Source organism: Melospiza melodia, chromosome 4 (genome assembly GCF_035770615.1).
Source record: "Melospiza melodia melodia isolate bMelMel2 chromosome 4, bMelMel2.pri, whole genome shotgun sequence".
Taxonomy (NCBI): Eukaryota; Metazoa; Chordata; class Aves; order Passeriformes; family Passerellidae; genus Melospiza; species Melospiza melodia.
The window spans coordinates 74,712,574-74,737,595 of record NC_086197.1 but is presented as its reverse complement, the minus strand read 5'-3'; the positions used below and the strand labels follow the sequence as shown (position 1 = coordinate 74,737,595).

Genomic DNA, 25,022 nt, shown 5'->3' with positions numbered 1-25,022 from the left:
CAATCACATTTTCACTCATCTGGTTTTCCACCTATCCAAACCACAATATCCTAACTTGGTTTCACAAATATTGTGGTACAGAGGCAAACAGACAAGGTAAATGATGTTTTTTTTTGTTGTACCCTTTTTCAAAAATCCACTTATTTTATCACAGTTAACTGCCTTTTTTTTACTTAATCAAAAAGAAAAGTTTTTTTTCCAAAGTTGGTTAGTATATTTTTTTTGTACTACCACAAGACTTGACAGTAACAGTAGAGCCTGCATCTTGTAAACAATGGTTTTATTATACATGGTTTTGATTTTATTATAAACGTTTTTTCAGTGGTGTCAAGTACTCACCTGATCTTGAAGAGCTTACTGAAATAGGCACTCCCAGCTATGCACTACTGAATCCTGAAAAGGTCAGCATTAACTCAATTTGGGGCATTCATCAAATGTCTGATAATGCAACCGACAATTTGTTGCTGTTGACTCAGGACTTTAACATTTTAACACTTAGTACCTGAACACAATGAAACACAATATATTTGGGAAACTTTAGTACAACTTTTCAGTTAGAAACTTTTTAGGCTGTAAACTTGTAACATTACTGCTTGAATAGCATTTAGTATAAAACATATAAAAAATACTATGAATTATAAGACACATTTGTTTGCTCCAAATACTTTTCCAGGACTTTGCAAGCCAAATGCCTATGCAAAGAGGAAATTCATGCTGGTTGCCCATGGTTTCTTCAAGTTCTGTTAGACCTTCCTGGTGCAACAGTTTTACTCCAACGAATTCAACACATTCAGAGTTTGGAATTATTTTGAAACATTCCAAAGGATTTAGGTAATGCTTTTTTTCCTTATCTATATGAATCTCAATCTACAAATTTTTCCTGTTTGTGACTTGAACCTCTTATTCTGCATTATATTTCTGGCATTACATCTAAAATAACAACATTGTACAATATTCCTGCAATCTTTTGTTAAGTGGAATCTTAAAAATCACATTTCATTATTTCTCTCAGACAGACTGTTGCATAACATGAAGGATCAAGGTCAAATGATATATGAAGAGAGACTTTTAAATCATTCAGATGGTTGTCCTCAATTTTGATCTCTTTTTCACTACTTTCCAAAAAATATGAGACATTCTTAACATTTTTCAAAATGAGTCTGTAGCATCCAGGTATATTTAGCTGTAACGGAGACACTCTGAATTTGCACAACTCCAGCTCATCCTTAGAAAGTCTTTCATGGTACCATTGTCCAACTTTATTACTGGGATACTTGATACTGTGTCCCACCATCGGAAGAACTACCTTCAAAGAAAAAACAAACTTATTTGAGGTAATGCTCACCCATTCCCCTTTAAATAAATGTGATCATTTAAAATGTGTTTAAACCTTGTGTTTTGGGGCCTGAAATAGTAAACCAACAGATTCTCTTGTGCATTGGCAGATATCCTGAATGTCATTAAAGCAGAAAAAATAATCAATGTATCAGGATTCCTAAAACAAAGCAGTGTATAGCAGTAAAGACATTCAGTTGCCATGCAAGACTTCACAACTATACTTTGAAACCTTCAAAAATTAGAATGTCAACTTCTTTTGAAAGTTTTTCCAAGTAGACTGAAATCTTTCCCAAAGTATTCAGCTTCAGGATAAATATTGCTATACTGCAAATGACACTGTACTTATTTCTACTACCAAGTAAATTTGTTATGAGAGTGGAAATTAGTTCACATGTGTTTTCTTCAATGAGCATTCAGGCAGGGACAAAGACTGCACCAGTTAAATTGATCACATTATTTAAAATAAAACATTTTAATCAGATAAAAAGATCAACAACTCAGAATTTTTCATACAGACTTACTTGGTATATAGAATATTTGTTAGCTGATTCTTCTGCAGCAGTGACTACATGAACCTGACAAGACATTTAAGAAGAAAAAAACACCAACCTTTAAAAAGTAAAGTCATATGCTTTATTTTAGGAATTATGCACTGTACTCACAAACTTGCACAGAATATTAAGGTTATTTGACTACTGCAGGGGCAATAAACTCAGGTATGAAAAAATCTTAAGATATGCTTAATTTATATTAATCAGTTACTGGTAGATGGCATTGCATTAAATATTTACTGATGTCTGCCACTATTATTCTTTGAGTCTGAAGTTAACAAATGCCATCTTGTGCTACATCAGCAAATGTAAAAATACAAAAAAAAGTTTTATATTAAGAAGGAATATATCTATATAAAACTCAGTAACTCAATACTGAATTTAAAACATCTTTTAATTTCATTTGATCTAATTGTTCCATTAACATTCACTCTCAAAAATACAAGTAAACAAAAATATCAATTGAAACACAAGCTACTCCATAGGGACTGGAGGTAGCCTTTCAAATGCTCTTGCCTTCAAATTTGTAAGAGGTTCACCCAAAAGAAATTAATTACATTCTGCTTCTGCACACACCTGTTTGTTCTCTAGGAAACACTGCACAGTTTATGATTGATCTGATCAGGAGAAAGATAGAATCATAGAATAATCTAGATTGGAAAAGGTTGAATCCAGCTGCAAAACATTGCCAAGTCCACCACTAAACCCTCATCACAGACCGGTAGGGATGGTGCCTCAACCCCTTCTCTGGGCAGTCTGTTCCAGTGTATGATAACCCTTTTGGTGAAGAATATTTTCTAATACACAATCTAAATTTTTCTGGCACAACTTGAGGCTATTTCCTCTTGTCCTACCACTTGCTACTTGGCAGCTGTCTTCACAATAAGGTATGCTAACCCTAAAAGAGAGAGCATCTGAAGAGAGCACTTCAGAATGGACTATGGTACGTCAAAACCTGGGACCAGACACTTCACTGCCAGATTCTACTCACTGGCTCACCTATGGCTCCATGCACAGCTCCCAGGCTGAGCTATGGGTAAGCAGAAGCACTCCCTTGCCTTTTAGTCCTTTACCAAGAAGACTGCTGCATTTTTTGAACAGCTGGTACCAGTTTAGACGCAGCACCAGTGAAACTGTGCTAAACACATCTTGCCTCTGTAACTGCAATGAGATTATCAGATCAGCCTGAGGCTACCTTTCACCCTGGACTCACACTCAGCATTGTATTTAGGAAAGGCCTGATGTGGAGAGCAAGACTCATATCTGCACTGACTAGTAATATGGAAACACCCAGAGTCTTCTACTCTGAAGGCTTTCCCCAGTCAGATCCTAAGAGCATTATATACCATGGAGACTAAATTTCCACATGTATCATTTCTGACCTCCTGTTCCTTCCTCTCACTTGAATAAAAAGAACAGCCAAAATAGATTAAAGATGCTAATTGTATGTCTAGCTTGTAGCTCTATTTATGGTGAAACAAAAAAAAATCCTACACGATGTTTTTTTTAACTTAGTCACAAATATGAAATATTTTAATGAAAGAACCAAAATAAAGGCATTAGAGTATGTCTGCTTATATATTCAAGTACATGGAGTTGTTTGGGGTTTTTGTTGTTGGTGTTTTCTTTTTACAAGAACTACTTTACAAGAAGACTCACCTTGTCATTCAGGGAAATGCTTTCATCATTTTCTTCCAAGAAGACAAGATCACCCTCAACCACTTTGGAGCCATAAGTCTTCAGCCTATATGATGCTGCTTCATTCCAAATTTTACTGCAATAAGCATGGACATAGAATATGCGCAAGGAGTGAGGAATGTTGAGCCATCCTTTGGTACAACCTTCATGATTTACACCATAGCGATTTAAAGCTCGTAGCAACATCTTCTCTCTTACTTTAAATTCTGGCAGCATTACAAGTGTGCCCTTTGCATCTTCTGACATAAACAAAAATAACCATGTCAGTAATCCCTGATTATTCAAGTATTACCTGACATTTAAAAAGATAAAATAATCAAATAGAGAAAAAAGCTGTCAGTCTAATGTCTCCATGCTTTGATTATTTCCTTTCCTTCAATGTGTTGCCTTAGACAAATTTCATCTTGTATGCCTATCAACACAGACCCATGAATTTTATTCTGTTTCATGCAGTATAAGTTAAACTAGCTGTCATTCAGTTATTCACCCTAGTTCAAACAATTTTTTTTTTTAAAAACGTTTTTTATCACTCCAAAGTGGTTTTTTTGAACTGGAAGTAACTGGAAGTAAAAACCAAGCTATAAAAGAACATTAAATCTCTACTTCTCATCATTTCAGAAGATGTATTTCACAGCAGGTAAAAACCATGTCTTTATTTTAAAGGCAAAAATTACACTGGCCTCAGGGAAGTCTGACTCTTAACCAAGATGAAAATGCACTTAATCAGATTTTTACTGCATTATATAAATGCTGTATATTTAAAATTTTATGGGGTTTTTATTTCATATCACAAGTGATTACCTGATGAAGTCTTTTGCACAGACTTCTATGTCTGCTTTCAGGAAAAGGCAAGCAGCTGCTTTCAGGGTCCACATCAGTTGGAAGTTCCATGCATCATACAGCCATGTACAGAACAAAATCATTTATCTTACACTTTTTTGTGAAACCAAAAACATCTTTGGCTTTTGAAGCTACATATCATAGTTGATAAGACAATCTACAGTGATAAGCAGGCTAGTAGATGTGGAATATTTGAAAAGAAAAGTATGTTTGAAGTTGAAAGCAACTTCAAATTGTTGAGAAAGTTTGGCTGAATGATAAAACCAATAAATATGGCAAACAGAGCAATCTACTCAGCACACTCCTGCCTTTGACCTATTTTGTTGATTTTAGTTCAATAAAGAAAGAAAGTAGATGTGTTAAGTGCTGAGTATGAGTTGGGTGCCATATTCCTGTACATTTCCCTCACTAGGGAGAAGAAGGTCATTATCCAAAAGCAGACAGATGGAAGGAGGCCAGAACTCCCCTGATAAATCTTGGTCTCTTCCAGCATTATGATATACAGTGTTTGCTTCCATATTTTCTTGCACCTGAAGTACATTCATTTTCCACTATTTTGCACATTTAAGACCTCACCCTCATATAATTTTGAAACATGCAATTCTATTGAGTTGCACATATAAAAATTATAATGAAGTTCATTATAATGAAGTGTAAGTAGCATAAAGCAGTAGGAAAATAAAAAGTATTTCCCTGTGCAGCAACACAGTACCTCACAATATCAACTCTGCATAAATACTTGGACAATTTAAGTGGACATACCAGTTTGAAGAAAGTATCTTTTTGCATTGTTTACAGGATCATCAGTATCTTCGGGTGTGAAAAATAACTTCACAGCTTGCACCTTAAAAGCACATTTTTTTTTCAGTTAAATATGACTATTTATCAGCTAAACAGGTAATCATGCATGCAATTCTGTCTCAACATATTCTGCAAGCTCTCAAAATTAAATCAGTATTACTGTCAAATTCTCCCTTTCCCAGAAGATCTCATGAACCACAGAACAATGTGTTGTACCCCTTCTCAGATTAAAAAGAGGTTTTAGTCACCCAGAAAATGTAAAACAGTTTTCAAAGCTCTGTGAGAAAACAAGTCACTGTCTTGGTCATCCAGTTCAAACTTTTCCACATGAAATTGTCATCATTCTATCCTGAACAGGAAGGTTCCTTCCATCCTGCATGCTTCATGAAAAATTTAGACTGAACACTTTCACAGTTTCATACAGAGGGAAAACTTTTTTAATTTTGTTTTTTAATACTGACCTGTATTAGGTTAGATAAAACACTACAGTAATCTCTGCTGCTTGCAATACTGGAGGAGCTGCTCAATTTGCTAGCACTTCTACCAACCTGTGACACCTGGCTCTTGTCCTCCTCTGTATTGGACTGTGCAAGTACATACTGGCACATTTTTAATACAGACAGTAATTCCTACCTATTTTAAATTAAATTACTAAGTTAAGACTAAGGATTTAAATCATTACTCCTCAGGGACTGGCACCTGGTCCAACTGCTATCTGATGTCAGATACATCAACAGCAACTTTCATGGACTGCCCTCAAATCTTGATTCTTATATTTGAAAGATAGGTTTTCCTGATTTTTCTCAGAATCAAAACAAGATTAGAAGAAAAGGATATTCAAGTTTCCTTTTGACTTTGTAGTGTCTGATTAGTCTCCCACCTACTTCTTCTATAGTGCCAAACACTATACTATGTACACTGAAAAGTACATTACTCTTATCTTATTAATTATTACTTAATAAGCTCAGAACTGAGAGTTTGGGAAAGTAGTCAAGGAATAATGGAAAGCAGAAATCTCTTCTATATTTGCAGATAAATTACTGCAGTATTGAAAAAGCAAATCCTCTCTTACAAACTTGTGTGACATTTTTAAGAAGTAAACAGACCCCCAGCAGGATAAAGAAGCTGCAGTTTGAAGGTGATCAGACCATGAATAAACACTGTATGAAGCCTGCTTCTTTGCAGTGTTCAAATCCTGTATGGAATGCAACCACTTTCCTGCCAAGGGGCATGATGAAAATCCCAATCACAGACAGAACTATCACCCCAGAACTATTTAAAGCTTCACTTGCTGTTTAAAAGAAGGCTTTAGTTTTAGTGTGAATATCTTCATGCTTAAGCTGCTATTGAAACTGATCTAGCAATTGCTTCCAGCACACAGATGGATTTATCTCACAATTGAAACTGTTCACTGAGAAAATCAACTCCAGTGCTAGATATTGCAACAGTAATATGAAATTCTCTTGACAGTAAGTACTCAAATTGCAAAATGGAAATACCATTTTTTCATTCAGTAAAGCCAATCCTATTTGATCTGTCTGAACAATTTGTCCTTGTCCAAATCGCTGAGGTCCGTAGTAATTCACAAAACCTTTTGTCTAGAATGAGAAAGGATAAATATGTTACATGCATGAAAGTACTGGGTATGATCAAGACCAGGCAGACAACACACATACATCTATATTTATATCCAAAATGTATAAAACCAGAATCAGAAGTTACATGAAAAGCAAAACTCAAAATTCATTACAATATTTTGGCACTAAAAAGATATCTGAAAAGACGATCAAGTACTACCATTGTCTTCGCATTATTAAAAAGATCCCAGGTAAATGAAACAAAATTATTCCTATATAGTTCATTATGATAATTACAACTATAGGTCAAGTCAAAGTAATTAAGCTTTTTACATGTATCAGATTATGTTATCTCTACTCAAGCAAATGCAGCACAGCTAATGAACGGTAACCACAGGATATTTTTTCTTAAAAACACAAATCTTTTTAACATGAGATAATTTCTGTTATTACTGCAATATAAAGGTCAAAAGTGAACACTTCTGCTAACTGGGATTTTAAATCTCCTGATGAGTTCTAGGTCACATGTGTGAAGAAAAATCACAGTCATGTGACCCAAGGAGAACACCCTTTTCTAGAAAATAGTAAGTATACATGGAGTAGACAAGCACAAAACACATACTTGTTTTGCAAATGGTTATTAGGTACAAAGTTTATTATCTTGCTTTGGACACCTATATGTTCCATACACAATTTTGCTTTCACAGAAGATGAAAAATGCATATTTTGGATAAATATGTATCCTGTATTGTCATTTATCTTCTGACCAGTAAGGTAAATCTAATAAAGCAAGACACATGATCACAGGAATTTGGGTTCATTTTCCAAACAGTAAAAAAAAGAAGTCAGATGGAGCAAAGAAAGCAATGTAGTACCAGCTGAATGCTTTTCTCAATAATAAAATTATTTTCCAAAATACATGTAATGTATTTTGCTTTTGCACAGTGGGTAATTTTCATTTAAGAGTTTATTCCTGGATGAATCTTCTAAAAGCAATTTATATTATATTTATTACTTTGAAAGATAGGGCAAGAAAATCAATACTGTAAAAATATCCACAATTTTCCCTTCTATTATTTGCTTTTATTTTTCTTGGTGGCTTAAGAATGTCTGATGATTGGAGTTTTCGTCAGCAACTAAGGAAAGCAGAATCAAAATCCACTGCACTTCAGAGGAGTCTTCCTTCTCAGAGATGGACATTCCACATATGTTCATACCATGAAAGTTTTTGACTTGCATGTTCCTGACATGACCAAAAAAGGCAACCAGCTGTGATGTGCAGTGAGCATGTGTGTGTGTATACAGGTATCCCATACACACTATATGGATGGGTAAGTACATTGTTTCCCCCTTCATCTGCCACAGTGAGACACATCACTTTGGTCACCCCAGCTCTGTGCAGCAATGGCTCTTATATCCACACTCATTTGTTACTGAATTCCCCTTTTCTTTTGCTGCACCACCCTGGGGTCTCCAGTCTGAAACACAGGACCAATTCACTTGTAATTCCTTCTTGGAAGGCAATTTTACTCCTGATTCCCTAAGTAATGCAGGAAAGACAAAAAACTGCAAAGGGCACCAAACTTGGGAAACATTGCCGTTATTGTGCTATTACAAGCACTTTCCTTAAATGTACTTTTTATAACAGCAAAGAATTAAAACTCTGTTCATTATCATGAGTCTTTCTTACCTCAACACTTTCCACTGCTTCAGCTATTCTCTCCTCCAAATCACCAGAGTCATGACTGTGCTGCTGGAGATCTCTCACAACTATGTCAAAGTGATTGCCCTTCAGCTGACCAAGTCTGAGGTGCTGCTGTGCTGGACGGATGTTGTATATTTTCATGCCTTTTTTTTCCATTTTATTTCCAATTTCCTTCAACCTAAATAGGAAATTGGGAGAAATTATGGACCATCCTCTACTAAAGCTATACAACTTCTAATTAATGTCTTTTTCACCTTTTTTCACATTGAAAACACTTTAAAAATAAAATGGGATGTAAAACAATGATTACAAGAAAACAAAATCAAATTAAGAGATAGAAGTCTTAAAATTTAGTTATAATTCAGAAGTACTTTTTAAATTATTGGCATTATTATGCTGGAATTAAGCAATTCATGGAACTTTCTCAGAATTTTTAATTTTTTTAATTGAAAATCTAGAAATTTTTTTACTCTTACCTCCTCAAAATCTGTTTTTCATTAAAGAGAAAGGAAAAGAAAAGGTAATGTGCTCTAGCAGACTCCAAAACACAATTGCTCTTTCTCCATCAGCCTTAACAAAAACAATTTCAGTGCACTGATTCTCTGGGTGTGCTCACACAAGCTTGTAATTGGAAACACAGCTGACAGTTCAAATATTTACTCTTTAAAATACCCACTCAATCTCTTTGTTCTTATGCGTAAATAAGAGTCATTCAAATATGCGGAGGGATAGAATGTAAGAACATAAAGATAGTGCAGAAGGCAGTCTCACACCTGAGGAGCTGCAGCTGCACCAATCACCAGAGATTAGGAACAGGCCTGCCCTTAACAGGCCACAGCTGTGTCCAATAAGGATGAGTGCTACAAAAGAGTGGGACAGCTGGGTGAGGAGAGGGATGGAGTTTGTTGGCTGTGCTGTGAAGAGATGCCCATGAGAAATCACCAAGAAGGTATGGGACCTTTTTTAATAAGATGACAACATAAATCAAAGGAAAATTTCAGCATAAGAGCTTGAATCCTAAGCAATATTTTAATAGCATCATAAACTGTTAATCTATAAAAAATATTTTTCTTGCTGTGTAGATGCATTTACCTATTTTTCTTTATCATTTAAACACTCGTGCAAAGTTTTGCTAATTATCTCTTGGACAACAGGCCTTACAGTCCAGTTTGCAGTGGAGTTTTGCCATTGATTTGAGTGCTAAATTGCATATTCCCTAAAGCCACAAAAGATTAAAGCCATTTCCACTCTGCTCTATATAGGGAAGGGGAAGACACATCAGCAACAACATTTCAAGGGATTCTACCATGGTGATACTTATTAACACCAAAAACTACATGGTAAATTGCTTGTGCCCAATTTTTTAAGTACCTCTCAGGAGTCACCTTCTTCACCACCATAGGCTGCAAAGTGATAGCCTTCTTATCTTTGATGCCAGTGTAACTGAAGTCTGAAGGAAGAACATCAAGTTCTGCTGCCAACAAGCCGATTGCTTCTAGTGTTTCTAGGTTTTCTTTCTGAAGGGTGAAAGCTGAAATAATCATCTCAGAATTATTAGAAACTTGCCTTTATGTTTCAGTCTTGTGCCATGACAGATTGGCAGGTTCTGCCCCTTGAACTGTAACAGCATGGAAACTGTAAAGAAACTGCCCTCCTACCCCACAAATCTACATCAAATGGGACTTTTACAGCACAAAAGGAAAAAAATAAAAATGGTACACAAAACTCAGACCAACGAAAAACCCCGATGCCTTAAAGAACTGTACCTCATAAAATGCAACACAATTCAACAGACATGCATGGATGTATTGCAGGAAACATTCTCTGTATCAGAGAATGCTTTGAAGAATGAGATCATAAGTCAAATTTGACCTTACTAACTTGTTCAGTCTCTAGATGCACCTGCTAAAATCCCACAATTATTTTCAAGGAAAGCTATCACCCTGGGAATGCCACAGAGTGAGTGGCTACAATCAAAAGAACTGTAACCATTATCAGCGAGCAGCTGATGCCAAATCCCTGCAGTAACTCGATTCCTCCATTTTGTTCTCCAAGGGTGTAACACCAGTGCACTGATAATGATTTATTTCAACATAAACAGTGACCTGACAGTATAAAAATTATCGTGAGTATCAGTCTTACCTACAGAACACTGTAATACCTGTCACCTTCACTAAAAATGTATTTACCTGTATAAACATCTTGCTTGTCCTGAAAGCCACCAGCACACCTTTTTCTGGACCCACTTTTTTCTCGAAACCGTACCATTATTGATGTCCTTGGCTGATCACTGACATCTGTCATGGTAAAAGATTTTGTTTCTAAAAGCTTTCCAAATTTTCTATTGATAAAGTGGTGAACTGTTTTTCTGTGCTCTTTGTTTCCATCAGGCTCAAAGGAAAACGTAGAATTTTCTAGCTTTGCATCTAAAAATTTAAAGAAACCACTTGTTTCCTTTTCAGTCACTAATTGACAAAGTTCTCTATAATCAGGATTCCCTTTTACAATCATTTCGTTGTCTTTTGTAAGAGTGACTAGAAAGGGGAATTTCTGCCTAACGGCACTGTGTAAATCAGCCCGAATTTTCTTGTCCAGCCTCGGTCCTAGCGAGAACTCCCTAGCAGCAGCATCCGCGCTGTTTCCCGAGCGCCACGCATCCTTCACATCGCGGGCAAACTTGTGGAGCAGCTCGCTCACGGGCTCGCCGAGCAAGGACTCCAGCCCTGGGGCTTCCCCGAGGCCGGGCTGCAGCTCGGGCTCTCCCTCAGGCCCGGTTTGTTCCGGGGATGCAGCACAGCCGTCTCCCGCCCGGCCTGGGCCCTGCCCCGGAGCTCCGGGAGCAGAATCCCGCGGGCACCCGGGGGGCTCCGTCCTCCGCCTTTTGGGCTCCCGCGGACACGGGCCGCTCTGTGCCGCTTCGCTGCTCTTCGGGAGCAATTCAGTTCGGGAGTCCCCGAGGAAGAGCTCGGGCACCTCGAGCTCCGTCACTACGAAGTCCCCGGGCGCGTTTTTGATGGTGCCGCGGAAGCCGGTGTGCTCGGTCAGGTAACTGAAGGAGGGCAGCATGGCCGCGGCCTGCCCTGCGCCCCGCCAGGCCGGACAGGAAAGGGGGAGAGGGGCGGAAGAGCATCAACTGCTACTGCAAGGCGGGGAGGGAGGCAAGCAGGGATGGTTGGACGGACGGACGGACGGGTGCAGGGACGCAGGGAGGGAGCGGGGCGCCCCCGAAAGCCGCCGCCAAGGGGCGCCACAGCCTCTTCCTCCTCCCATCAGAGGGGCCCAGGGACGTTACCAAGCTCCCCAGGGCCGGGGGGAAATACAACGAGACAGCGAGCCCCCCCTCCTCGCGTCCGGACATGGGTCGTGCCGGGGGCGGGGCCCCTTTCGGCCGCCTATGGGAGCGCCGGGTGGGAGAGCGTTTCCGCTGTGTCCCCACCGCGCCGGTGACGTCAGCGGCACCGGGGGCTGGGCCCCGCCCCCTTAAAGGGGAAGCTGTACAGGCGGAGGGGAAGCGTCGCGGCGGTACCGGCCGGTGGGCGGCGGCGCCCGGGGGATCGCGGGCGGGCAGCGACGGTGAGGCGTGAGGGGACTCCGGGCGGCAGCGCCCCGGCTGCGGGGTGCAGGGGCGCGCCTTGCCGGGAATGGTGGGCGGGGGCCGGGGCGGGCGCTTCCCGGCGAGCCGCACGGGTAACGCTGTGTCCCAGCAGGAGCGGAGGATGGGCGAGCCCGTGACGGATTCCACGCGCGTCCGCTCCCTGAGCTACGGGCTCGTGCGGCGCCTGGCGGAGCTCATCGACCCGCAGGAAGGGTGGAAGAAACTGGCGGTGGATATAACCAACCCGTCCGGGGAAAGCAGATACAGCCAAGTGCACATAAGGTCCTACACCAGTCCCGTACCCCAAACTCGTGCGTCGCCACAAGTACCCTGTTAGCCCCGCTGGCCAGCCCGTTACTGTCACTTGCTGCACCTCGTGTGCTGCAGGGCCCTTGCGCCTTACACTCCCGTTTCCTTAGGGAACGCAAGGTAATTACTCCTAATTGTACTGCAGCTCGGGTTTAAGCAAGCCTCAGAAAATTGACTGAAGAAATGAGGATTAATTAGAACTCCAGACGCAGGTATTTTTAACGATGCAGGACGGGCTGCATAAGTTTCTGTACGCTAAAGGCTAGTAGGCATTGATGTTACGGTGCCCAAGAGACAGCTGCGCTGTAACTTCTAACTCACTGCTTCAAGAAAATGCCCAACAAACGTGGGGAGCCCCAGGCCTAAAACTCACAAATTCACTTAAGGAGTAATGCTTGCCATATTTTATGAGCACCTCATTGCTTGAAGGGCTTCTTGAATCTTTGTTGAAGCTGTTTCAAAGACTGAGATTTTTACATTCTGTATATATAATTTTGGGTTTCCAGTCTTTCCTAGTAATGGTAGTGTTAAATCTTTGTTTTTCTGTCAGTAATAATATTAAATGAGTCAGAATGCTGGATCTCATTTTCTTCTTAATGGCCATCTCAAAATATTCAAGGTGGAGTGTGAATGTTAAATGGATGCAAAACAATTATTTTTTGATCAATTATATTGATTATATTTTGATCAACAATATATTTTTGATCAAACAATTATATTTGATCTGGTTCTGACTAGCTCTGTGTCTCTGTCTGACATTCTCTTCTCTGTTAGTCCAAGATGCCTATATGTTATGGATCCTAGACAGACAGCTGAAGCCATGTATATGTATATATAAAAGCCCATAGCTTTTCCCATATTTTGCATGGTTTTATCCCGATTTTAAATGTGTTTCATTTTTTTTTGCTGTGTCTTCAGAAAACTGGGGTTTTTGCAGTGCATTCAGATTTTTTTTTTAATGTGGATTATTTTTGTCATTTGCCTTTAATCTCTTTCCCTTTATGCTTCTTGAGGTAATTTTTTCTTTTTTTAAATACTGGTCTTAATATTTATCTTTTAAGGAAATTTGAGGCATTTGTACAAATGGGAAAGAGCCCCACGTGTGAATTGCTTTATGACTGGGGAACCACAAACTGTACAGTTGCTGATCTTGTGGATCTGCTGATCAGGAATCAGTTCCTAGCACCAGCAAGCCTTTTGCTTCCAGGTAACTGTTATTCTTGTACATTTTCTGTTGTGTTCTCAGTTTTCTAAGATGCTAAAGAGCTTCATGCTAACTTGAAAAGCAGAAAGGATTAGGTTAAAATAACAAAAATGAATATATTTGCCACTTTCTATCATTTGTAATAACAGTTTAAGTATGAATTTAAAGTTTCAATATGAGTGCTGGAGTTTACACATAGTGGCACAATATAACCTGGTGATACTTATGTGTCTCCTAATTTTGAAAAATATTGGCATTAACATTACTTAGTTTTTCTCTGGTTCCTAATATAGTTAACACTTTTTCTAAATTCCCTTTTCAGAAGCTGTAAGGATGCCACAGGAAGTTACATTACCTCTTTCTTCACAGGAAACCTTGCCTATACATGAGAAACAACTACCTGTACAAGAAAAAAGGGTGACATCTGTAAAGCCTGCTTTAGCTCAGAGTGCTGAGAAGCAGCATTCAGATTCTTCCTACTCAAGTGAAGAAAAAAGCAGCTCACAGTCCAGTAACACAGGTAGACATTTACTTTGGTAGAATTCAGTGCTGTTTTTTTGCTGATCTGTCTTTCACCCCATGTGAAATAAATCATAGCAGTTCATTAGAATGATGACTCTATTCCTGTCATGGTGCATCTGTGAGAAACAGCATCTTGCCAATAAATCACCTACTTTGAGGGAAAACTTAAATGTTGATTAAATTGCAATTTCTTTTTTTACCACACATAATCCTGTGTGCTTTTCCAATACTTATTTTATAGACTGTTCAGCATCTCATGCTTTGAAACTAGATTTTGTATGTCAGAAATTACTAAGAATGCTGCAGAAAAGATGACTGAAGAAGGCATTTTAGGAAAGTATGTGGTTGGTCTGTTGTTTCCTGAAGGTTCACTTTTGGGTTGCTGCCAGGATGTAACCTTGGTGTATTTTTTGTATATAAGGCACTGTGGCTCTCTCTGTGATCTGCTACACATTTAATGTCTGCTACCTGTATTGCAAGTATGAATCAAAAATGCAATCAGATGTGTGCTACAGTGTTAGTTGTGAAGAAAATGATGCATAGGTAATTGTATATGTTTATCTGGCTTCCTTTTGTGATTCTGGTATCTTCATCACAGAGCTGGAAGTAGGGCTCCACTGGGTCAGGTTTTGTGCAGTAGCAAGATTTTGTTTTAAGAGAACTGAAACAGAAAACCTCGTTCCTTAAGTGAAAACACAGTTTTGTGCTAAATGTCAATGTCTTTCAGATTTCCAGAATTTTTTGTTTCATGACTTGGAAAGCATTACAAATAATTTTGATGTGCGACCAGAATCAGCGGGAGGTAATAAACTGGGAGAAGGCGGCTTTGGCATTGTGTTCAAGGGCTACATCAATGGCAAAAACGTGGCTGTCAAGAAGCTCATGGCTGTGAGTTGTCCTGGGGATTTTTCATTTTAATGACTGTGTACTTTATCAAATAGACTTGTTTATCTTGTTTATTGTGAAAAGCATTGAATGATAGATTTCCAAAAGTCGTCACTGTCCTACGCATTAGTTGGCTTAAGAAACTTATCCTTAGTCCCATCAGTGTTGCAGGTCAGTACAGTCACAGGAGCTAATTCTTGCCTTCTCTGGAGCTCTCCTTTGAGGGGCTAAGCGAGTTGTTGGGAAGAGCAGAGTGTTTCCCCAGTTGTTTTCCCCTCACCCTCAAGAAGTGCCAGAAGAGAAGGGGTCCTAAGGTGGTTTCCATTTCAGATTACAATGGCTGAGATTCACAAGCTAAATTGTCACAGAATTTTAGTCTTCATAACCATTGTTTTGTGTGAATATTGAATTTGTAATTAAGTACTATTGGGGTGTAACTGCAATGAATGGAATAAGCTGTTTATTGCTGAAAATGGATCCATTTATCCAGTTATACAATGTTCCAAGGAATTTAAAGTGACAATCTGATACTTATTTTTGAACTTAGTAGAAGGTATATTGTGAAAATTTAACTAAGAAAGGCATACAATTCTTTTTTTTGTTTTTCTTAATGAACAGCTGTGCATTTTATTATGAACCAATGATGTTAATGTCAAATACTTGTTTTTATAGATGGTCGATGTTAGTGTTCAGGACTTAAAACAGCAGTTTGAGCAAGAAATAAACATAATGGCAAAGTGAGTATGTCATTATTCAATTTTTGTGTTTCTAACATAATGATTTGCATGTTAACTGAAAATGTTTCTTGTACACAATCACATTTTGTTTGTTTTAAAACATCACCACACAAACCTGGCTTTATGCAGTAGAGGTGAAACAAGGCATTGGGAATCAAGTTCCCTGTGCCTTGTGTTTTCCTCAATATTGAAAGTCTCTCAGAGCACATGTGAACAGATTTTTTTTTTTTTTTGTATAGGTGTCAGCATGAAAATTTAGTAGAATTGCTTGGTTTCTCAAGTGATGGTGCTCAGCCATGTCTGGTGTATGAATACATGCCCAACGGTTCATTGCTTGACAGACTTGCTTGTCTGGTAAGTGAAATCTTTTCTAGCTTCCAATTGCCTTACTTTGCTAAAGTACAAGAATCTGTGGAATGTCTTTCAAATGGAACTGAACTGTGATGGCCAAATGATGTTTTACTACATTCTTATTGTTTTCTAGTAACAAGTATTCCAATAAGATTTTACACAAACACTTTAGATAGATTAAAGTTAAATCAGGCTGTCAGTGCAATGTCATGTACTGGTATCTGAAGCATCTCAGAAGCTTGCACTGACTGTGCCTGTGTGAGGCAGTGCAGAGGGTGCTGCAGTCTTGTTCCCAGTTCTTATGTTGGTATGTTCTCTGCTGGTTCCTGAGATTCTGTGAAATCTGTGAAACTGACCTTGTTCATTGTCCTTGTGATAGTGGTTATAATACAGTGCTCAGTCTGCTTATCTCTTTCTGAAGTACGTCAGTAAATGTAAATTTCAATTTAAAAAACTATTATTTTGTATAAATGCTTATGATTTAATCAAATGGTGTATGTTCTAGCCTTGGCCTTACGTAAATAACAAGTTGCTTTGGTTTGGTGAGGCAACTCTGTTTATCAAGGACACACAGTCCAATAGTAAGCCAGACTTAAGGTAGTAGATTAGTGTCTGTGTTAATTTGTTGAAGGAGTTCAAAAAATCTGCTCAATACTAAGCAATTGCAGCTTCTGAGGTTGTAATCTGGTGAACATTTTACATTGGTGCTATTTCAACCATTCATGTCCTCAGACCTAAGATCTTGGGCTTGCTTTTTTTTCTGCACTGATAATCTGGTTGTACTGGTTCAAGCATCTATTAGTTGGAGAAAGATTTGGATTAGGGAACTGATTAGGTTGATAAAATAATAATTGGTGAAAAAATATTTAATTTTCATCTGGAGACATTTCCTTTGTAGGGCTGCACAAATACTTCTGCTCCAGTGGGGAAAACATGGTGCTATGATGAGAATGAATAGCAGTGCTTGAGGAAAGAACTAGTCCTGTTAGTACTGCTGTGTCAGTTTACATTTATTTGCTTGCCTACACTACTACAGGTGCAATTTTTTTTAAATTGAATCAGTGCAGAAGAGAGATAAGTCTTACCTAAGGGCAGTGCAAGTTTATCTGTAGAAATGAGCAGTGCTTAACAAGGATGTATATGAAAATGGTCATCAGTGTAACTAGCTGTTATCATCAAGGGAGCTTTAAATATTGGGGATAATTGAAAGCTAAAGGAGAAATAAATGTCTCTTCCTTTACAAGAGGACAAATTTATGGCATAAATCAAGGAATCTAAATCACAATCTATAAATTAGAAAGAATCTTTTTCTAATAAGATCAGAGAGGTGAGTACTATATTTACTTGAACATCTGTTCTTGCTGATAATTTAATTTTGTGACTTCACTGGATATGTTTGATGCATGGACTCTTGCTTGTATTATCTTTGTGTCTGGATGTTGAGCAGGCAAGGGAGGTGGTAGAATGGGGAGATACTGTAATCCACTTCCCTTGGCCACTGACAACATTTTTGATTACTGGCTTTTAAATGTAGATGTCCTTACTTCTGAGGTTTAATTAGTAGCATGAATAAAACTGTACTCTCAAAAAATCCAAAAATCCTGGAAGACTGGCTTCTTGTTGTTCGTAAAGAACACTGGATTGCTTTGAATTCTTTGCTTTGGGTTGAAGGCCCTGGTATCAGTGCCAGTACAAAGTGGGAGCTGCAGTAGATACAGATAGGTCTTTGCAGAGCAGCTGGCCTTGGAGAGTCAGAGTCAAGCCTTAACCAAGAACATGTTTTGCAACTGACAACTTAATCTAAGGCAAAATGCAGGAAAAAAATGTAATGTGACAAAGGCATGCATTTCTGCCCAAATCAGTTAAGAAATGTATGCTGGTAGTGTTTTTAATCATTTACTTGAACACAACAAAACATAGCAAGATGTTACTTTTGGGTTGTGGGGGTTTTGTATGTTTGTTTTGGTTTATGTGAGTGTATATATATCTTTCAGATTTTTACTTGCCTTTCTCTCTTTTTAATCAAGGATGAAACTCCACCAATTCCTTGGAATATGAGGTGTAAAATTGTTCAAGGTACAGCAAATGGCATCAACTTTTTGCATGAAAATAATCACATTCACAGAGATATTAAAAGGTAAAACCTGCAGACTATTGCTGGCTGCATTTTCACATTTTCATTTTTCTTTTTCATCTTTTCCCTGTTAAAGTAATTTTAGAGAGAACAAACTGCAAAGAGCATTACTTCAGTCAAGGGCACAATCTTCTGCAAGTGACATCCATCTCCACAATCTTGTCTGTGCCACAAGGACATGACCAGTACAGATTTCTAAAGATAATTATGGGGCTAGAAGCATAGAATTGCTTAGGGTGGAAAAGACCTTTAAAATTATCAAGTCCAACTGTTAACCCTGTTAACATGGCACTGCCATGTCCACTGCCAAGCCATGTCCCCAGGTGCCTGCATCTACATGTCTTTTAAATATCTCTGGGGCTGGTGACTCCACCGCTCTCCTGGGCAGCCTCTTTCACTGCTTCACTTGGTGAAGAAATTTTTCCTAACAGCTTATTTAAACCTCCTGTGGCACAAATTGAGGCCATTTCCTCTTGTCCTGTTGCTTGCTGCTTTGGACTGAGACTGAGCCCTCCCCCCCCACCTGGCTCCAGCCTCCTTTCAGACAGTTAGTTGTATGGTGCAATAAGGTCTTCCCTGAGGCCTCTTCTCTGCCAGCTCCCTTAGCTGCTGGACAGCTTTCCAGCCGTGAGGTTTTGCATTGTAATTGTAATTGTGTTATATTATGTAAATTGTAATTTGTATTTTAAATTGTATCTGTTACTTTCAAATAGTTATTTGAGTGCCATGAGAACACACAAAGTTCTGTTCTTTAACTGCTTCTAGTGAAGCTGCTGTTGAAGAACAATTAATTTTTCAATAGAGAATTTTTCAGATAAAAACACATCTTTTTTTTTTTTTTTTTTTTGTAGAACACTTCTTCAGTGTCTCCTTTGATTTACCCCTATTTTTTATGAATACAGTAAAATTACTTCAGTCAGGTTCATGAAGTTCAGGGTTCTTCAATGATAATGAATGGTCATTGTTTGTTATACCAGAGTTTTTTCCTATGGACATCAGAACTCAGAATAGGTAGGGGGTTTGTTGTAGAGTTTGGTTGGCTATTTCTGGTATTTTCATTGTTGTTTTGTTGCTGCTACAGTTTACTGTGTTGGTTTTCTTAAAAAAGAGGCCAAATCTTTGAAGAGAAGCCCCAAATGCCTTATTCTCTGTGATGGTTAAGAAGGAACGACTGACTGCGTGTTACAGATGAATGTTTCAGTAGCTTTCTGGCTTCTGGCAACTCTGCTAAATACAGGCAAATTCAGTTTTGTGACCTTTCAGCTTGGGGGGAACAAGCATTTGCTTCAGCTATCTCATGTGTGTGCTTGCTGCTTTGACAGTCTGTTTCTTCTTTCTTCCCTGCCTAAGCCTCTGGAGAAGTGTAATGACTGCAAGGGATGCACTTTTTTACCTTGCGTGCCTCTGCCCTTCTAACTGCTGTGAGTTGATCATATTAGAGAATTGGGTTTGGGGTTTTTTTTGTTTGAATAACATTTTGCAACTTGTGTGAGTAGTTCAATACATTTGATTGGTGCTGTTAATAGTGCTGCCACTCCCAGATAACATTTAGATGAAGAGACATCTAAGATTACTTCAGTCTTCATTTTGCTGCAATGTGTAGACCATTCATAAACACACAGGCATTAGAACAGCTTCTCTAGGCTAGAGGGGACAGAATTTAATGGGTATTCTCACAGTTGTTTTTTGGGTTGGTTATGCCCAGGAGATAGTTCTGTTCTCTTTTAAAGCTTGAAAGTTGCAGTAAAACTTGCATTTATTGTGCTTTTTGTGGTGTACCCAAAAAATGACCATTCTTTGGACTGGATTCAAGTTGATAAGAAGCTGAGATTTATGAAGTTGTGATCTTGTTCTCTTGGTGGATGATGCCTTTTGTAGTGTATTTACAGCAGCTCTCACATCAAGTGATCCATTGTAACTTACAGCTGTGTTAATTGTGTTCAGGTTGGGTGAACAAGAAGGGAAAGTCAGAAGTATAACTTTCCAGGAAGTGTTATATGTTATATCAGGCATTGTGGATTTCTTACAGTCCCATTAAAGGGATCAGAAAATGAGGATTTCATGAATATTAAATCAAGCTATTTTAAAATGGTTTTAAGTGGTACAAGTTTAAAACCCAGTAGATTTCTGCTGTAATTCATCCCACTGAGCATTTTATGAAAGCATTAAGGACTTTGAGATGAGCCTCATTTGTCAGGGTTGCCTTTTTTTAAGGAAAGTAAAAGCTGGAGGTCAAGTGAAAACATGGCACATAGAATATTCTAGCAGTAATAAGGTTTCTGGTTTTCTTTCAAGACAAGAGTATTATTCATTTAGCACATGAATTTGTCATGGTTGGCTTGGTATTAGATAATAGGTATAAAAAACTTGCTTTTGTTAGTTCTGAGCAGAGATTTAGACTGTAAGAATTGTACTGTGATCCAATAGAAGTTGATCAGAGCTAATTATTCTCTATTGTCTCTCTTAAAGCCAAACCATAAATGTAACATAACTGGTCTGTTAAAAGAAAGTTTTGTATTTCTAAGGTTTGGGGGTAGGGGGAGTGTGTATTTTTTTTTCCTTGTGTTTTGTTGTCCTGCCTTTTATTTTTTTATGCATGCACACACAAGAAAAACATAGATGGATCTTGCAGTCAGTTCTTCATGTATTTAGAGGAATGAATTTTGAAATTGAACAATTTCCAGCAAAACTAAATTTACATAACTTGTTTTATGAATAATATATAAATATCTTAGCTTTCAAGATAGTCAAAATAGCAGTTTACATAGCAGGTTATTAAAGAATTATTAGTCTGTCATAAAACCTATTTACTGTAATGTTCAGAAAATTCTCTTTTCTTTTTTGTTTCTTCCCTTACCTCCCCTCTCCACCAGTGCAAATATCTTATTAACTGATACATATGTGCCCAAAATTTCTGACTTTGGCCTTGCAAGAGCATCTGTAACATTCACACAGACAATCATGACTGAAAGAATTGTTGGAACAGCAGCCTATATGGCCCCTGAAGCTCTGCGAGGAGAGATAACCCCTAAATCTGATATCTTCAGTTTTGGAGTAGTAAGTAGAATGTGGGAAGCAGTATATGAATTCTGTTGTAAAAGATAAAAGCACACAAAATCAAGAGTATCTGAAATGAAATGATTACTCTGGTCTATAATTTTTCTTAAGATATTTTCTTAAGATAGTGTTTCTAAATTTTGTGTTAAAATCATTTGAATATGTTGATTTGCTATGTGAAAGACCAGAGTATAAATAATATTCCAGGTTCTAGCTAAATGTGGTTTGAAGTGTGTGGAACGTTTTTGCTTGCATGGTGTTGCACAAAAGTGTAACTCAGGCTGAAAAAGAAAATGTAAGAAAATGTTCCAAAATTACTGTGTTTTACTATATTCAACACCAAAAAGACAATGTCCCTGTTGAATTTGCCTTAGAGCTGAGTAAAAAAGACATGAGCTTAATATTTGGAAGAAAATTTAATTTGTTCTGGATAGATCCAAGACCCTCCTCACTACTGACCACTTCCTTCCCAGCATTTTGTTTCATGGGAAGGCAGGCCCAACACTATGTCTGAATAGTTTGGAAATCCTTCAGTCTTGCTGTGAAGGAACACCATGTAGGCTGAGAATAACTTGTGTTGAATTCGTAAGCCACACTGCTGTTAATGGAAATAAAGATAAGAACAAAACCAATTAATTGTATAGGAAATCTTTGGACAAACACAAATCCTGAGGGTATTTGTTGACAGCCTGGAGGTCATGCTCTTTTTTGCAAATCATATATATGCTAAGGGTTATTCTGTGCTTTATTTTATCTTCTGATTTTTTTTCCCTTCTAGGTCTTATTAGAAATAATAACGGGTCTTCCTCCAGTGGATGAAAACCGGGAGCCACAGTTGCTGGTATGTTCTTCATGTTTTCTCCTTCCCTCTCACTGCTCCAGGATCACTTTTATGAAATCATAGTCAGTAAAGAGGTTCTGAGAATCAGAAATTGTTGGTCAGCAATTTCAGAAATTGTTGGTCAGCAATTTCAGACTGACCCATAGAGGAAGGCAGAATATCTGCCTCTACTCATTGCCGCTTATTTACTCATTTATGGTTCCTCAAACAGTACGTGTGATTACAGATAACCCACTTCAAGTGTTTTGGAGCTGAGGACTTTTGGACTAAACCAGTCAGATTTAAAATTTGATTTCTGACTAGAAGTTTCCAGCAGATACTGCAGTCACTGAGACTGGAGACAGAAGATTAGTTTACACACAGACATTCATTTATAGGAAGAGGCTTTATAAAAGTGATTTAAAAAATTATACCAGCTTAAGCTTGGATATTTGTGGATTATTAGGATACTTAGTTGGTTGTGTCTCTTCTCTTACAAAAGAAACAATGCTAGAAAACTGAGCCTTGAAGTGGGAGACAGCTAAATCTGTATGATATGGCTTAAAGAAATTTGCTTTATGATGTTGTGGTAATTAAAATTATATAGAATAAAAATAATAAATTAATAAAAATTTATAGTTTATTTATAGTCTCACATGCTGTTCAGATACTTACAATGTTATCTGCGTGTTGGTTCAAATTCTCTTGTAGTTAAGTATAAAAGATGAAATTGAGGATGAGGAAGCAACTATTGAGGATTATGTTGATGAAAAGATGAGTGACTGGGATGTACCTTCAATTCATAAAATGTATTCAATTGCTGATCGGTGTCTGAATGACAAAAAAACCAGAAGGCCAGACATTAAGATGGTATGTAGTCTTTCAGAAAAAAGGCTTATTTTGGGTGAGTGTGTGTGTTTCCCCTGCATATGGTCACACTATCAGTTAATTATATTTCTGTCTGTTCTCTTCCAGGTCCAACAGCAGCTCCAAGAGATAAAAACTTGATAATGTGTTTCTTCTGACACACCAGTGTTTCTGTAATGGAGACACCAGTACCAAACATTTAATATGTATTTAGTGCAACATTATCAGTGATTCTGCTTTTCAGAACTTTCTGGACACATGTAAGGTGAGCTGTTGGCCTGTCAGCAGCTCTTTCACATTTCCTTGGTCACTGGGCCCTTAACATGGGAAAACTTTCTTGTATTAACAAATTGCAGTGCTGGTACATCATCTTCTCCTGCAACTTTTTAAATGCATTTCCATATTACAATCTATTTGAATCTTTTTATTTCCATATGTAGTATGTCTGCTGCAAAGAAATATGACTGTAACTGGGCAGAATATTTTTTCTGCAAATTGCTTTCTTGATCAGGTTTACTAGGCCTTTGTCTATTGAAGACAAAACCATTTAATAGCTATAATGGTATTTAATGTTGTCTTTTTGAGAAATGACAATTACCCAATTTAAACAAGCTTCTACTTAACATTTTAGCTTGAGAGTTGATATTAGAGTGAATGGTCTGGTACTGTTAGTGAATGTGATTATCAAAAAGTCTTCCTGGTGTTAGTTCTAGTCAAATAAAGGCTGCAAGACATTTTCTAGGTTGTTTTTTTATTTCAAGGATTCCCAAGCAAAATAGTTATCTTGCTGTGCAGATGCATTTACACTTGCAAATGCTTTCTTACAGTGAACTCTTTGATGACAAACCATTTAATTTTTATTCACAGGAAGACTCTTAGCTATTTTGACTATTTTAGGAGGATTGAATATTTTTAGTACTTTAGGAGAAGATTCCATATGGATTATAAATACAGATGGTTGCTTTTCTTAAAGGGATCAGAATGATGATGTGAAGACCAGTTCTGCATTTTACTTAGTCAAATAATTAAGCTGTTTTTAATATATATATATATTTATATTAACTAAATACAAAAATACACTTCTGAAAGTATAAATGGAAAGCTTTTAAAAATAGAAACTTTGACAGATCAAAGCAGACTAAAAATGGAATGAAAGTGCCTAGTAAGATTCCAGATACTTTGGACTAAGTATGAGCATATTACCATTGTAAGTGAAAGATGTTATTTTCATATAAACTCATTTTGCACCTCGTGAACTTTGTTAATAGCTTAGGGATAAGAACATAGTCTGGCCTACAGTTAAATTTGAAATTCTGTGATTATGTGTGGCTTCATTCGGGAATATATATTTTGTTGTAGGAAGCATGTGATTTCAGTGTAATGATATCATTAGATTTCTGGCTATTTATTCAGTTTGTATTGCCTTTTCAAACTGCTAGCTTAATTTAGAAAAAAGGATCTACCTAATGGCTTCTAGATTTTTTGAGAATAAATTGTAAAAAACTGTTAACATAGAAAAACCTGCTGCATTATTACTTCTTTCTACTATTAAAACTTTGAGCCTTGAAAATAATAATAATTTTATGTTGCTTGCATTTCTGTTAATAACATTATGGTAACCTCACTGCATGGAAAAAAGCTGTACAGCTCTGAACCTGGAGAAAAAAGCTGCTATAAAGCTAAATTAGAATAAAATCTGCTGAAGCCATTCTTCAGTTTTAAGCACCTCCAGCTGTTACGTGAAGGTTTATTAGATCACATCTGCTTTTTACTATCCCTGGAGCTGGAATGCAGCTACAGTGTTGTCTAGGAGTGTTTGCTGTAGCAACTCCCTGCTCAGCTCTGTTTGCCTCTGGTAGGGTAGAGCATTTTTGTTCCTACACCAACTGTGACATTCTTCAGTGAGGAGAATCTCAGCCACAAGCATGGGAGTTCCTGCTCTGTCATACTTAACCATTACTGTTTGCAGTGCTGCTCACAGCAGTGAGGTTTTGGCAGTAGTTTCCCTTCCTCACTGAAAATGAAGCATGT

General features: G+C 37.8%; 2 protein-coding genes across 4 annotated transcripts; one reads left to right on the top strand and one right to left on the bottom strand.

Moving 5' to 3' along the window:
- Positions 1–263: 263 nt before the first annotated feature.
- PUS7L (pseudouridine synthase 7 like) lies at positions 264–11,676 on the bottom strand. Of its 2 annotated transcripts, none has more exons than XM_063155186.1 (8): positions 10,700–11,676; positions 9,882–10,041; positions 8,496–8,688; positions 6,728–6,826; positions 5,190–5,271; positions 3,549–3,826; positions 1,860–1,913; positions 264–1,306 (listed from the first exon to the last, which is right to left on the bottom strand). In XM_063155186.1, exons 1-8 carry the CDS (start codon positions 11,574–11,576, stop codon positions 983–985), a joined length of 2,067 nt encoding a protein of 688 aa, XP_063011256.1. In that variant the 5' UTR covers positions 11,577–11,676; the 3' UTR covers positions 264–982. The 2 variants fall into 2 exon arrangements, with proteins under 2 accessions (XP_063011256.1, XP_063011257.1); XM_063155187.1 differs by having other exon boundaries at positions 9,882–10,027; positions 10,700–10,856.
- Positions 11,432–23,730, top strand: IRAK4 (interleukin 1 receptor associated kinase 4). 2 transcript variants are annotated; one of them, XM_063155189.1, is made up of 12 exons: positions 11,432–11,555; positions 12,218–12,387; positions 13,476–13,621; positions 13,941–14,138; positions 14,868–15,028; positions 15,698–15,762; positions 16,002–16,116; positions 18,141–18,250; positions 21,121–21,304; positions 22,083–22,145; positions 22,836–22,994; positions 23,100–23,730. In XM_063155189.1, exons 2-12 carry the CDS (start codon positions 12,227–12,229, stop codon positions 23,130–23,132), a joined length of 1,395 nt encoding a protein of 464 aa, XP_063011259.1. In that variant the 5' UTR covers positions 11,432–11,555; positions 12,218–12,226; the 3' UTR covers positions 23,133–23,730. The 2 variants fall into 2 exon arrangements, with proteins under 2 accessions (XP_063011259.1, XP_063011258.1); XM_063155188.1 differs by lacking the exon at positions 11,432–11,555 and having other exon boundaries at positions 12,270–12,534.
- Positions 23,731–25,022: the final 1,292 nt, after the last annotated feature.

Bases quoted from the DNA above. Each gene is read 5' to 3' on its own strand.
- PUS7L (XM_063155186.1), bottom strand. From the start codon at position 11,576: ATGCTGCCCTCCTTCAGTTACCTGACCGAGCACACCGGCTTCCGCGGC. The intron at 8,689-9,881 runs GTACTTAAAAAA...TTTCCTATTTAG, and splicing joins AAGAAGGTGACTCCTGAGAG to GTTGAAGGAAATTGGAAATA. The intron at 1,914-3,548 runs GTGAGTCTTCTT...ATGTCTTGTCAG, and splicing joins GCATTTCCCTGAATGACAAG to GTTCATGTAGTCACTGCTGC.
- IRAK4 (XM_063155189.1), top strand. From the start codon at position 12,227: ATGGGCGAGCCCGTGACGGATTCCACGCGCGTCCGCTCCCTGAGCTAC. The intron at 14,139-14,867 runs GTAGACATTTAC...AATGTCTTTCAG, and splicing joins CTCACAGTCCAGTAACACAG to ATTTCCAGAATTTTTTGTTT. The intron at 15,029-15,697 runs GTGAGTTGTCCT...TTGTTTTTATAG, and splicing joins CTGTCAAGAAGCTCATGGCT to ATGGTCGATGTTAGTGTTCA.